Here is a 15,221-nt window from a genome sequence, read left to right as displayed (position 1 = left end):
TTCACCCACTTTTTGATGGGGTTGTTTGTTTTTTTCTTGTAAATTTGTTTGAGTTCATGGTAGATTCTGGATATTAGCCCTTTGTCAGATGAGTAGGTTGCAAAAATTTTCTCCCATTCTGTAGGTTGCCTGTTCACTCTGATGGTAGTTTCTTTTGCTGTGCAGAAGCTCTTTAGTTTAATTAGATCCCATTTGTCAATTTTGGCTTTTGTTGCCATTGCTTTTGGTGTTTTAGACATGAAGTCCTTGCCCATGCCTATGTCCTGAATGGTAATGCCTAGGTTTTCTTCTAGGGTTTTTATGGTTTTAGGTCTAACATGTAAGTCTTTAATCCATCTTGAATTAATTTTTGTATAAGGTGTAAGGAAGGGATCCAGTTTCAGCTTTCCAGACATGGCTAGCCAGTTTTCCCAGCATCATTTATTAAATAGGGAATCCTTTCCCCATTGCTTGTTTTTGTCAGGTTTGTCAAAGATCAGGTAGTTGTAGATATGCAGCGTTATTTCTGAGGGCTCTGTTCTGTTCCATTGATCTATATCCCTGTTTTGGTACCAGTACCATGCTGTTTTGGTTACTGTAGCCTTGTAATATAGTTTGAAGTCAGGTAGCATGATGCCTCCAGCTTTGTTCTTTTGGCTTAGGATTGACTTGACAAACCCATAGCCAATATCATACTGAATGGGCAAAAACTGGAAGCATTCCCTTTGAAAACTGGCACAAGACAGGGATGCCCTCTCTCACCACTCCTATTCAACATAGTGTTGGAAGTTCTGGCCAGGGCAATTAGGCAGGAGAAGGAAATAAAGGGTATTCAATTAGGAAAAGAGGAAGTCAAACTGTCCCTGTTTGCAGATGACATGATTGTATATCTAGAAAACCCCACTGTCTCAGCCCAAAATCTCCTTAAACTGATAAGCAACTTCAGCAAAGTCTCAGGATACAAAATCAATATATAAAAATCACAAGCATTCTTATACACCAATAACAGACAAACAGAGAGCCAAATCATGAGTGAACTCCCATTCACAATTGCTTCAAAGAGAATAAAATACCTAGGAATCCAACTTACCAGGGACGTGAAGGACCTCTTCAAGGAGAACTACAAACCACTGCTCAATGAAATAAAAGAGGATACAAACAAATGGAAGAACATTCCATGCTCATGGGTTGGGAGAATCAATATCATGAAAATGGCCGTACTGCCCAAAGTAATTTATAGATTCAATGCCATCCCCATCAAGCTACCAATGACTTTCTTCACAGAATTGGAAAAAACTTCTTTAAAGTTCATATGGAACCAAAAAAGAGCCTGCATCGCCAAGTCAATCCTAAGCCAAAACAACAAAGCTGGAGGCATCACGCTACCTGACTTCAAACTATACTACAAGGCTACAGTAACCAAAACAGCATGGTACTGGTAACACAACAGAGACATAGATCAATGGAACAGAACACAGTCCTCAGAAATGATGCCGCATATCTACAACTATCTGATCTTTGACAAACCCGACAAAAACAAGCAATGGGGAAAGGATTCCCTGTTTAATAAATGGTGCTGGGAAAACTGGCTAGCCATATGTAGAAAGCTGAAACTGGATCCCTTCCTTACACCTTATACAAAAATTAATTCAAGATGGATTAAAGACTTACATGTTAGACCTAAAACCATTAAAATCCTACAAGAAAACCTAGGCAATACCATTCAGGACACAGGCGTGGGCAAGGACTTCATGTCTAAAACACCAAAAGCAATGGCAACAAAAGCCAAAATTGACAAATGGGATCTAATTAAACTAAAGAGCTTCTGCACAGCAAAAGAAACTACCATCAGAGTGAACAGGCAACCTACAGAATGGGAGAAAATTTTTGCAACCTACTCATCTGACAAAGGGCTAATATCCAGAATCTACCATGAACTCAAACAAATTTACAAGAAAAAAACAAACAACCCCATCAAAAAGTGGGCGAAGGACATGAACAGACACTTCTCAAAAGAAGACATTTATGCAGCCAACAGACACATGAAAAAATGCTCATCATCACTGGCCATCAGAGAAATGCAAATCAAAACCACAGTGAGATACCATCTCACACCAGTTAGAATGGCCATCATTAAAAAGTCAGGAAACAACAGGTGCTGGAGAGGATGTGGAGAAATAAGAACACTTTTACACTGTTGGTGGGACTGTAAACTAGTTCAACCATTGTGGAAGTCAGTGTGGCGATTCCTCAGGGATCTAGAACTAGAAATACCATTTGACCCAGCCATCCCATTACTGGGTATATACGCAAAGGACTATAAATCATGCTGCTATAAAGACACATGCACACGTATGTTTATTGTGGCACTATTCACAATAGCAAAGAGTTGGAACCAACCCAAATGTCCAACAACGATAGACTGGATTAAGAAAATGTGGCACATATACACCATGGAATACTATGCAGCCATAAAAAATGATGAGTTCATGTCCTTTGTAGGGACATGGATGAAACTGGAAAACATCATTCTCAGTAAACTATCGCAAGGACAAAAAACCAAACACCGCATGTTCTCACTCATAGGTGGGAATTGAACAATGAGAACTCATGGACACAGGAAGGGGAACATCACACTCCGGGGACTGTTGTGGGGTGGGGGGAAGGGGGAGGGACAGCATTAGGAGATATACCTAATGCTAAATGACGAGTTAATGGGTGCAGAAAAACAACATGGCACAATGATACATATGTAACAAACCTGCACATTGTGCACATGTACTCTAAAACCTAAAGTATAATAATAAAAAATAAAAAAATAAAATAAAAAAAGAAAAACAACAAAAAAAGAAAACAACAGGAAAGGAAAAGAAAAAAAGATACACAAAAAGTGAACACCGCCACATCAGAAAAATAAAGATGAAGTCAAAAGGGAAAAGTATAACAAAAAGAATGTTTATATCCTACCCAACATTTATGCAGTTATAAAAGAAGTGAGAGGGATTGGAGATTTGAAAGTACAGTATTATAAATATATTTGATGACTTATGGTACAGAAATCTAATGCATTTTAAATACAGATTTAACTGTCAATGAAGTGAAAAAACAAGGCAGCAAGATGCATTACTTACTCTCTTAGAACCGCATACCATATGGGCACTGGCAACAAACCATATACATAATATGTCCAGGGACAGGCTTGAATCAGCAGAAAAAATGCTACTAAAATGCCAATAGCTACAAAACAACAAGGCAGGAGATGGCTTGGTTTCTGAAAAATCAAACAAAACATTGAAACACTTCCAAACCAATGGTAATTGATAGGTTTTAAAAGAGATTTTATAAAGTGAAGAAAACTTATTACTTTCTTTCAATGGTTATACTACTAGATGATTAATCAAAGAGCTACATTAAGACAAGGAAAAAATCTATTACTTGAGGAGCATATTAGAGAGGAAAAACCTAGATAACCTGGAATTGTTGCAATTGAGCAATTCTCAACTTAAAAGTGACTATGGCCTTAAAGTTTGTTTCCAAGTAACTTGTTCAGAATTCTGAACATGTTTCCTTTTAGGAATAATTTTATAAATGTTTATTGAGTTCTCTGGATAACTCGTAAAAGCCTATTTAATCCATAATAAGGTATGGGACTTAATTTTCATTTGGAACAATGTCTTATCTATTCAAGCTCCAACGTGACATGCTACCATCTAAGCTTCTCTCTCTATTGCCCACCCAACAGAAACTTCATTCAGTCATATGCACTATTCCCAATCACCTGCCAAAACAGAGAATTCATCAATGTAATTCACTAGTGATAGTCTCCACGGTGTAAAGGTCAGGGACTTTAAGTACAGGAGATTATCCTAGATAATCTGGGTGGGCCTCATTCAATCTGTTGAAAACCTTTAAGAGCAAAACTAAGGGTTCCCTAAAGGAGAAATTCCACCTGTTGAGTGCAGCTTCAGCTCCTGCTGGCGAGTTCAGTCTGCCTTTCCTGACAGCCTGACCTGTGAATTTAGGACTTGCCTAACTAGGCCCCAGAATCACATAAGCCAATTTCTTATACTACATGGCACATGTGTACATATGTAACAAACCTGCACATTGTGCACATGTACCCTAGAACCTAAAGTATAATAAAATATAAATATATATATAATATACATATAAAATATATGTATATATATATATATATATATATATATATATAGCCTCCTGGTTCCATTTCTCTGGTTTTTATTAATTGTTATACCAACTGGTCACTAAATAAAGTATAAATGCTATAGTCCAGCATTTGAAACCTTTGATTACTTCAGCCTAATCTATATTGTATTATTTCTTACCAGTCCCTCGAACAAACCTCCCACATTCTACACAAAGTGAACTATTTATTTTGAAGGAAGCATGGCGTAGAAAGAGAAAGAATTCAAGTGTCAGAAAATATGGGTTCTGTCATTTAAAACCCACGTGTCCTTGTGGAAAACATGTAATTTTCCTGAGCCTAAATCCCTCCATCTATATTATGAGAATCATAACCACCAAATTTAGGGTACTGTTAAGCCTAACTAAATAACTTACGTAAAGCACCCAGGGCAGTCCTGGAACAGTGGAGCTCAATATATATTACTATTATCCCAGCTGAACAGTATATCTTCCCAAATCTGCCTCTGTTTACATCATTCAGTTTGCTTTAATTCTCAACCTCTCCCTAGATTCTGACTGTTAAACTTCCACCAAGACTTACTTTTTCCTGTTATCGTCACCCTAAAGTCAGCTCTCATATTTAAAATGATAGTCTTTTTATTATCCCAAACACTTAATATATCTTAAAGTTTTCTTTTGTAGTCGAGTGTAGATATAGTGACTTATGCCTGGTAAGGTGGTTATATGTGTACATCTCTTACCTACTTTATTAAATTCTAAGCTCCTTGATGGCAGAATCTGAATCTTATATTTCTTTGTATAGCCTATACAGCAAGCTTGTCCAGTCTGCAGCCCACAGGCCACGTGTGGTCCAGGACAGCTTTGAATGTGGTGCCAATGCAAATTCATAAGCTTTCTTAGAACATAATGAGGTATTTTGCAAAATTTTTTTTTAAAGCTCATCAGCTATTGCTAGTGTATTTTATGTGTGGCCCAGGACAATTATTCTTTTTCCAATGTGGCTTAGGGTAGCCAAAAGATTGGACACCCTTGCCAGCATCTAGCATTGTACCATACACTCAATTAAATATTGGCTGTATTATCAGATTAATGAATAAAGGAACTATCAGCTATGAAATCTTGTTAACATATCAATATAAAAACATATTTTTTCTCAATAAACTGAATATCAGGATAAACATGAAAAGGCACTCTCTGGCCCAAGACTGCTCTGGATTAAAGTCTCAGTCCCTCACATGCTAGCTGAGTGGCCTTTAATAAGTAACTTAATCCTCCTCAGCTTCAGCTTCCTTTTTGTAAACATAAATTATGTCTAATTCTAGCACTGTTATGAGTTCTAAGAATGCCTAGATATAATTCCCATTCCAGCCAATTTCACATACACTCAAATAATTAAAATTACTTGGGGGGAATTATTTAAGATACATTAAAACATTATACAAAATTAAAATAAACACTAATGGCCTTCCATTACAGAATAATAAAATATAAAATTGGAAAAGTTACCACTGGAAATATCTGCAGATTATTATTAAAAATACACCACCAGGATATATTACTTTTTAGAGAACTTGAACATGGTAATAATCATTAAAGAGAATGATGCAAAGGAAATGAAAGTGGCATATTCTCCCTGGTAAATGATAGTTAGAAATATATTTTAAAAGAGTAAAGTGTTTTAATGTAGTAAAACCATATATGTACTGCTATATTGTCTCAGCAATATGAAGTATCATTAAAGACATTTTTTTAATTTTTATTTTTTCACTGAAAGCATAGTAAAGTAGGAACAAATTCTTAAAATAAGAATACATGGAAAGGTCTAGAAATCTGCATTTTGAGAAACTTCAACAAGTTAAAAGAAGGTAAGAGTAATTAAAAAATGTATACATCATTTAAGAAGAAACATTATGAGCAAATAATTTGATTGCTTTCTAGCTCCTAAACTTTTAATATCAGATAAAATTAAATACATTGTTTTGAAGTAGTTTTCTGACCACTTGTACTAGAAAGATATGGAATATTTATAAAATGCTAGTTATAAAATAAAACAGAAGATCAACACCATTAATAACATAGGAGCACTTAAATTACTTACACCTCTATTTTTACAGCTTTCTTAAGTTATAGGATCATTATTATCAATATATCTTTTTCTCAACTGAAGAAACAGAGATAACTGAGGAAAAATCCAATACAATAAAAACAAATGAAAGATAAACAAGAGTTAGCTTAAGAACAATGACTTGCACATCCTATAAACTCATTGCACTGGATTCAGTATTAGTGATTTTATACCATCATCTGAATCTTCACATTTTCTAAACGTACCTTAACTTCTTTACTAACACCTTTTATAAGGTTGGAATGAGACTTGATGATCAACAAAGAAGCATAAGATATCCATCCCACAAAACCAGTAACAACATTGACGCCCAAAAAGAATCTGTCATATGTGTGATAATAGGACAATCCTTTCAATGCAAGATGAATTAGCTCCTTGCAAAGGGAGACCTATGGAGAAAAAACATATATAACTTGCTAACAGAAATAATAAGAAAACCTACATTTTAAAGAAAGGAAAATTTTAAATTCCTAACAGCCAAACCATTGTATTAAAATTAGTGAATAACTGTAGATGATGGATTAAGAATAGATTTTAATTGTTTGAGAATCTTCTTTTACAGTATGAGAAAAATTCGGAATAAAATGAACTTTTTAATCTTAATAAGAAAGGCCATTTTAAATGTAAACTATTTGTGTTGTATATGTGTGTTTGTGGAAATGATCTTCAGATAACTCATAAAAGAAATGAAGGCTCTCTAATATAGGTCCCAAATAATGATAATGGCCATATTTATATTTTTTACTTTCTCATATGAGATAAATCAGTTATAAAACATCATTAAGTAGCTTAATATTTTACAGGAGAAGAATAGCTTATCATTTTTAAATCATCCAAAAAAAGCATTAGAAATGCATGGATTGGCAATTATTTAGGCAATTTTAGAAATGAAAACAGAATTCTTTTCTACTTTAAAATTAAATGACCATTTAACAAAGAAAAATTAATAAAAAACATAGTGAGATAGGAGTTTGGAAGAGTCAAAATTTCAACATGAGTCATTAGACTTTTAATAATGTATAAATAATTCCAAGTGGCAAACATATAGTGTTCTAAAATATTATACATAAGTAGGGTGACACAAACTTGGCATCTATTTTCTCATTTTAAAAAATGGTAATAGTTCATTTCTAATGCTAACCTAAAAAAATGTGGGCCGGGTGCAGTGGCTCATGCCTGTAATCCCAGCACTTTGGGAAGCCAAGGCGGGTATATCACCTGATGTCAGAAGTTCGAGACCAGCCTGGCCAACATGGCAAAACCCTATCTCTACTAAAAATACAAAAACTAGCTGGGCGTTGTGGCACATGCCTGTAATCCCAGCTACTCAGGAGGCTGAGGCAGGAGGATTGCTTGAACCTGGGAGGCGGAGGTTGCAGTGAGCTGAGATTGTGCCACTGCACTCCAGCCTGGGCGACAGCGAGACTCCATCTCAAAAAAAAAAAATTTTACCCATAGTATTAGTTGAAATAGGAGAGATATATCCATTGCTAAAGCAGCTACTCAGGAAATGCAATCCTTCCTTTAGGGCTCAAGAAACCTCCCTGGCCTGCCTACTTTGCTCTCCATTACCATATTTTTCTCCTCCTCATCCCCAAAATGATAATCAGCTATTTATGTCTATAAGGCCAGTATACTTACCACTTCATCATACTTTCTGTGTTTTATATAAGATCTTGCTTTTCTTAAAATGTTGAACTGTTTGGAATCAGAAAGCAGTCTATATATATATAAAAAAAAAAAGAATAGGTTTAAAGGGTTTCCTCATTCCAAGTATATGTTTCTTTTTTCCCCTTAATTAAAAAAAAAAAAGATAGTGAAAATAACAAAACAGCAAACAAAACAAAAATCAAAGAAAAAAACCTGAATTGTATTGCTGTTGGTTCTCTGAAGTCTTCCAAGAAATAGCTTATAGTTAAATTTGGTTTTCTTGACTCGAAGTTTCAAATGCCAGACTACACTTATGAAAGTCATATAATCCATCATTCTGAAGAAATGTAATACTCTGGCTAACAAAGAAATTCTGATTAAATGGAAGTAATTAACAGAACACCAAACGTATGGCATGAGCTCTGCCACTCAGTTGTCCTGTGCTCACAGCAGACTTCACATGATTGAGGACAGATCCATCAGTGTACTTTTTATCCCTGAGCCAAACGGGGCCTGAGAATTCTCATTATCAAAGAGCTCCAGGCAGAGCCTAACCACCATTGGAAGTTAATGAATAATTTGAACCTATTTGCTATTTTTATACTGTATCGTATAACTTCTTGGTTCCTCTTTCATTTCTCTTTCCACCATTTCCCTATCCTGTTTTACCACAGTAGAAACATTAAATACACAAGAGAAATACTCCTAAAAAATACTGCAAAACCTGAAACTATATAAAACAAAAGTCATTAAGTTTATGGAATGTAGAAATTGAGGAATATAACCAGAATTTAATTGTCTTAATGAAATCAATCAATATATTTAAATTCAAATTTGAATATATGCTGCTTAACTAAAACCTACACGTCTAAAATGAATGCCTTTACATTTTAAAAATGCATGCAAAGTTATTTAAGGCTATATTAGGTTGGATCACATGAAATTGATGTTTCATAGGCCAAAAACTATTAAATTAAATATTGGCAATTGCACATGGGTCGACATAATATAATCACTTATCTTCTTTCTACTTGGCTCAAGCAGTCTCTGAAGAGACAGGACTGAGACTTGTACAAAGTAAATCTTTTAAGCAGTAATTATTAATTTGGGAGGGGGGAGGGTCAGAGACTTCTTTCAGAATCTGAAACTCTTGTCTAGAAAATGTACATAATCCAAAATTTAAAATATAATTTCAGAAAATTCATAAACCCAGAAGCTTATCTATGAACTCTCTCAGAGTTCTATGGGATACTCTGATTAAGGATCTGTGCTTTGGCTTGGGACAGTGATTCATGCTTGTAGTCCCGGCACTTTCAGGGACGAAGGTAGGAGGATCACTAGAGGTCAGGCGTTCAAGACCAGCTTGGGCAACAAAGCAAGACCTCATTCCTACAAAAAATAAAAAAAGGATCTGTGCCTACTCTAAGAGCTCCCAGATATTCCAACTCAGGGGAACCCAACCACATTGGGTTCTCATGTTGCAGACTGCAGGAAAATTCCCCACCAATGGACTCACTGGGATTTGGAGGGAAAAGGTGCCATGAGGCAAAAACACATGAAAGAAAAAGAAGTTACTTTAAAACGTTGCTCTGATCCAGTTCTCTGTCCCTTCAGACACCATACATTTTGAAGTGTTTTCCCAGAAGCCTTAGTATAGCAATTACTGTGCCAAAGTGCATAGGCATTTTTTGGAAGGCTATATCTAAGTTGAATTTCACAAATTTCCATAAAAGCTTTCTAGTTGACCTCCTTCCTCTTGCTCTGATCCACTCAGCTCCCTAAAATACTGATTACATCCCCTCACTTACAATTGATATGGGCATCTCACTGTTTACTTCATCAATTCTAATTTTCCTGGACTATTGATGACCCTCTGCTGCTACTTCACTTAATTTCCCATTATCGCAAATGTGTACCCTCAGCTGCATAATGGTGAAACTCTTCAAGCTTCACCTATCTGGTATTGTAAAGATCTTCCCCTCTTTGCTTTCTAAAATCAAATATTCATCATCCTTTATGGTCTACTCCAAATCTTACTTCACATCATTAGCACTTCAGTTAGTGGTCTAATGATCAGTTTATTTCTCTTCAGTTAAATTTTAACCTCCATGTGGGCCAAGATAATGTCTTATATTCCATTAATATCCACAATAATACTTAGCAAAGTGCTAAAGCACATAAAATGAATCAATAAATCTTGAATACAATGCTATCAAAATATTGCAGACCTAAAAAAGGAAGAAAAATAAGACACTAACATACATTGCCATTTGTAATGTACCTAAAATTTTAAACAAAAAGAAAGAAAAAAAAGATTGTCCGAAGCTAAATTACTTAAGTTAATTTAACAGACATTCTGTTAAGTGAAGTCTTATGAAGAATGAGAGAAAAAAATTCTTCAGGAGAAATATTTACATTATATATTATGTTATGTTATGTTATATTGGAAGTATTAAGGTAAAGAAACAGGAGTCAGGGTAATTTATAATTTTTCCTAAATGCACTATTTATAAACCTTGGGACATGCCAAAGATTTGCAATATATCTGGAATTCACCAAATGTTCTATACAAGCCTCACTGTATCACCATGACATTAAAGACTCTCATACACTTGTCCCAAAACGTAAGTTTTATTTTTAGTTTTCCATCAAATTGAGAGGGGATATAAAGTAAATTTTCTTGGTATCACATACTTTAAACATAAAGAGGTTTTGTAACAAATATAAAGTCTAGAATATAGAGTACAATATGTTCAGATTTATGTAAACAAAACCAAATAACAACAAAATAAATGTGGGTTGGTAGAGGAGTAATTAAAGGAATGCCATATGTGAACTAAAATGAACAAGGGAGATCTACACATATAAACATGGATAAATCCTGAAAACCAAACTAAATAGAAAAAAGAATTGTTAAATAAAATAGGTTTTTAAAATAGGGATTGAAGTGTACTATACCATTTTATTCCCCACCCCTCCCAAAAAAAGAATCTAAATATGGTAAAATGTTAACATTTTCTTAAACCTGAGTTGTGGGTACAATTTTTATTATATCCTCTATTCTTTTCAGCATGTTTGAAATATTTTATAAATAAAACTTGAAATATAACAAGAAGGATATACATATATCATGTATACATATGTATTCTTGTCTACTTCATCAATTCTATTCTACCAATTCTTGTCTACTTCATCAAAGCTATTTTTTTTAGCTCCCACATACGAGTGAGAACACGTAAAATTTGTCTTTCTGTGTCGGCCTTATTTCACTTAACATAATGATCTCCAGTTCCACCCATGTTGATGCAAATGACAGGATTTCATTCTTTTTTATGAATGAATAATATTGCGTCATGTATATATACCATATTTTCTTTATCCCTTAATCCACTGATGGGCACTTGGATTGATTCCATATTTTAGCTACTGCAAGCAGTACTGCAATAAACATAGGAGTGCAGATTATCTCTTCAATATATTGATTTCCTTTCTTTTGGATATTATTTAGATTGTATTCCTGCATATATGTATACACGATATAGATAGATAGATACATGATAAACTGCAACTTTGACTCCAAAGAAAAAGACTATAAGACTGGAACACAGGAGGAAAAGTGACTTTTTATTATTGTTTGTATAAATTTTACTGTGTGCATGCATTACTTGTTCATTAACACTTTCAAATAAAATGATTAAAACACTAAGATTTAACCATAGCTTCTGGTTATGCCAGAGAAGCTTTGGGCATAGCGATGCTCCCACCAAGAACAACTAGAAAGCCCAATAAAATAAATTTGAAGGTACCAAAACAATCAAGTAATGAAAGGCTAAGATCCTAGAGAGAAGGAAAGCACAGGGAAGTAACCCAAAATTCTACAAACTGTAACTCTGAGGCAATCTACCATTCTTATTCTTGGCACAAAGCAAAAGGCTGAGAATTTGGGGATATAGCTGCTGCCAGGAAGTAGAGAATCCAAGAGTCTTTGGCAATCTTGGAAGACTGGAGAGATAAAAATTTAAGTTTTTAGCTGCCAATGCAGCCAGAACTTGAGGACCTAAAAAGGAAGAAAAATAAGAAAATAATATACATTTTCATTGTGGATTTTTTAAGAAAGACATTTTAAAAGTGCATCTGGAATTTTAAACTAACACATATTCTGAGGTGAAATCTTAAGAAGAGTGAGAGAAAGAGCTTTTATAGGAAAGAAATATTATATTATACTATATTATTCAGAGAACTCAGGTAAAGAAAGAAAGGCCAAGTCTTGGTGAGAAAAGAGGTGAAAAAAAAAAAGGTAAGTCTGACACTCATTTGTATAGAACAAGAGGACAAGAAGCTAAGAAGAATGCCCCTGAAGAGCAGACAGAAGTTTTGGCAGTCTCAAGATGTACAAGAGACAAAAGTTGGTATTCAGTGACCACCAGAGAAGAAAGGTTCTAGATAATACAAGGTCTGTATTGGGATCCCTGAGATACTACACTCTAAGAACAGAGAGAAACCAGAGATCAAAGGAGGCTTAAAATCACAGCACAGCCTTGAGTCAGCCACTACAATTTGTGGCCATCAGAGGATAAGGTAAAACCTCTCTGGAGAAAAATGAGATAATCCGGAGATTCTAAAACTTTTAATATAAAAAGATAAGCATTCATTTAAAAACTACCAGACTTAACAAACAAGACCAATTGAAAAAAAAAAGGAATCGAAACAAACTCACAAATGATTTGGTTATTGGTATTATCAGGTACAGATGCTAAAATAATTATGGTTAGTATGTCAAGAAGACAAGACAGAAAATTGTACCAGAGAACAGAATCTATTTTTTTTAAATAATCAAAATGGAAGTTCTAGAATTTAAAAACATTTAACAACTGAAATTAAGAACTCAGTAACAGCAATCTAGACACAGCAGAAGAGAAATCTGGTGTAACTCATGACAGAACCAGTAGAAAATATCTTGCCTGGGCTGGGCGCGATGGCTCATGCCTGTAATCCCAACAGTTTGGGAGGCCAAGGTGGGTGGATCACTTGAGGTCAGGAGTTTGAGACCAGCCTGGCCAACATGGTGAAACCCAGTCTCTACCAAAAGAACAAAAATTAGCCAGGTGTGGTGGTGCGTGCCTTTAAACCCAGCTACTCAGGAGGTTGAGGCAGGAGAATCGCTTGAACCTGAGAGGCAGAGGTTGCAGTGAGCCAAGATCGTGTCACTGCACTCCAGCCTGGGCAACAGAGTGAGACTCTGTCAAAAAAAAAGGAAAGAGAAAGGAAGGAAGAAGGAAGGATGGACAGAAGGAAGGAAGGAAGGAAGGAAGGAAGGAAGGAAGGAAGGGAAAGAAAGAAAGAAAGAAAGAAAGAAAGAAAGAAAGAAAGAAAGAAAGAAAGAAAGAAAGAAAAGAAAAGAAAAGAAAAGAAAAGAAAAGAAAATAAAATATCTTGCCTGAAGCTTGAAGAGCAAAAAGACAGAAAAACACTAAAAAGATTATACAAATAGAATACAAGTCATGATGAAACAGGTCTGATATGAATGTAATTGGAATACCAGAAGCAATATCTGATAAGATAAAGGCCAAGCACTTTGCAAAAATAATGAAAGATACTAATCCACAGATTTAAGAACATCTACAAACCCCAAGCAAAATAACGACAAAGAAAACCATGTATACGGACAGGGCAGTAAAACTGCTGAAAACTAGTCAAAGAGAAAATATTAAAAGCAAGTGGGGGAAGGGGAAGGAGAAGGGGACAAATTGCCTTCAAACAAATGACATTAAAACAGTTGGTCACTGAACAGGAATGATGGAATGACATCCTTAAATTGCTGAAAGAAAATAACTGACAATCTAGAATTTCACTTGAAAAGATGTTTGAAAAGTAAAGGTAAAATAATGAATTTTCAAACAAATAACAACAGAAAAATATCTTTCATTGGCAAATACCCTTGAAAAGAAATGTCATATCACAGACAAGAAATACAGAAATGTGGAAAGGAATGAAGAGCAAAAGGCACAGTGAATATATGAGTAAAACTAAATAAATGTTGATAATACAAGGCGATAAGTTGAAATGTAGCAATATACTTATAATTAAAATATATAATAACAATAACATCAAAGGTATGAAAGTTAAAGTTAATTTACATTAATTTAATTTATATTAAACTAATAATGAGCCCAAAATGCTTGTTATAATCTTTAACATAACCATTAAAAGGATGTATAAATAACAAGCCAATATGTGGGCAGGGGAGGGCTGGAAAATTTAAATAATTTAAAATAGCTAATTAATCCTACAGAAAACAAAATAAAACGGAAAAGGAACATAAAACAGATGGGATAAATGGAAAGCAAACCCAAATATATCAGTTATTATAGTAAGTATAAATGGTCAGAAAACACCAACTAAAAGAAAAAAAGTAGAATACTGGATAAAAAAACAAAAACAACAAAGTCAATTATGTGCTACTTACAGAAGACATACCTTAAATATTAGAACATCAAAATGTTAAAAGTGAAAGGATATGAAAAAAGACATAACACACAAATACAAACAATGCTGCTGTCGTTATACTAATATAAGTCAAGGCATTGACTTTAAGGCAAAAGTCTTAAGGTAGGGTTAGGGCATTGGCAAGGGCATTTGCCAATGACACAATAGAATGCAAAGAGATGATGTAAGGCACAATAGAAAGCCAGAGATATTTCTGAAGAAGAAAAGGCTACAACAGCAGCCAGTAGTGTCATTTTAGTCTTAGGAAAATTTGTTCTAGTAAGTCACATAGAGAGTTGGCACCACACTTCCTGTGCCCAGACCTCAGAATTCACCTATCAAACCACGGAGGTAAAAAATTCCCATTCTAAACCTTATTCAGGCAATAAATCCAAGCACTTTACACATTTTTATCACTAAAAGCTGATAATCTATTGAATATTATTCAACAAACAGTGAATATTTTATTGTTATACATGAATTAACACATAAATTATTTATTCCATGATGCAGAAAAGTTTCTACTTCTGAAGGGCACAACCTTTTGCAGGGAATTCTATTTATCTGAATGGATGGTAAGAACATTTGCTATCTATTTTTTTTAGCTCCCACCTATGAGTGAGAACATGTAAAATTTGTCTTTCTGTGTCGCTCTTATTTCACTTAACATAATGATCTCCAGTTCCACCCATGTTGCTGCCAGTGATAGGATTTCATTCCTTTTTTATGAATGAATAATATTGCATCATGTATATATACCGTATTTTCTTTATCCCTTAGTCTACTGATGGGCACTTAGATTGATTCCATATTT

At 34.5% G+C, this 15,221-nt stretch overlaps 1 protein-coding gene across 1 annotated transcript in view; it reads right to left on the bottom strand.

Moving 5' to 3' along the window:
• PIGN (phosphatidylinositol glycan anchor biosynthesis class N) overlaps positions 1–15,221 on the bottom strand; it is a 141,407-nt gene that overhangs the window by 59,821 nt on the left and 66,365 nt on the right. The window contains exons 14-16 of the mRNA XM_030810307.1: positions 7,913–7,991; positions 6,478–6,660; positions 3,111–3,250 (exon numbers count right to left, since the gene is read on the bottom strand). Of these exons, the coding sequence (XP_030666167.1) occupies positions 3,111–3,250; positions 6,478–6,660; positions 7,913–7,991 (402 nt within the window). The remainder of the gene's footprint in view (positions 1–3,110; positions 3,251–6,477; positions 6,661–7,912; positions 7,992–15,221) is intronic.

This window comes from Nomascus leucogenys, chromosome 4 (genome assembly GCF_006542625.1).
Source record: "Nomascus leucogenys isolate Asia chromosome 4, Asia_NLE_v1, whole genome shotgun sequence".
NCBI lineage: Eukaryota > Metazoa > Chordata > Mammalia > Primates > Hylobatidae > Nomascus > Nomascus leucogenys.
The sequence above is the reverse complement of the archived record's forward strand: the minus strand, read 5'-3'. Positions and strand labels throughout refer to the sequence as shown.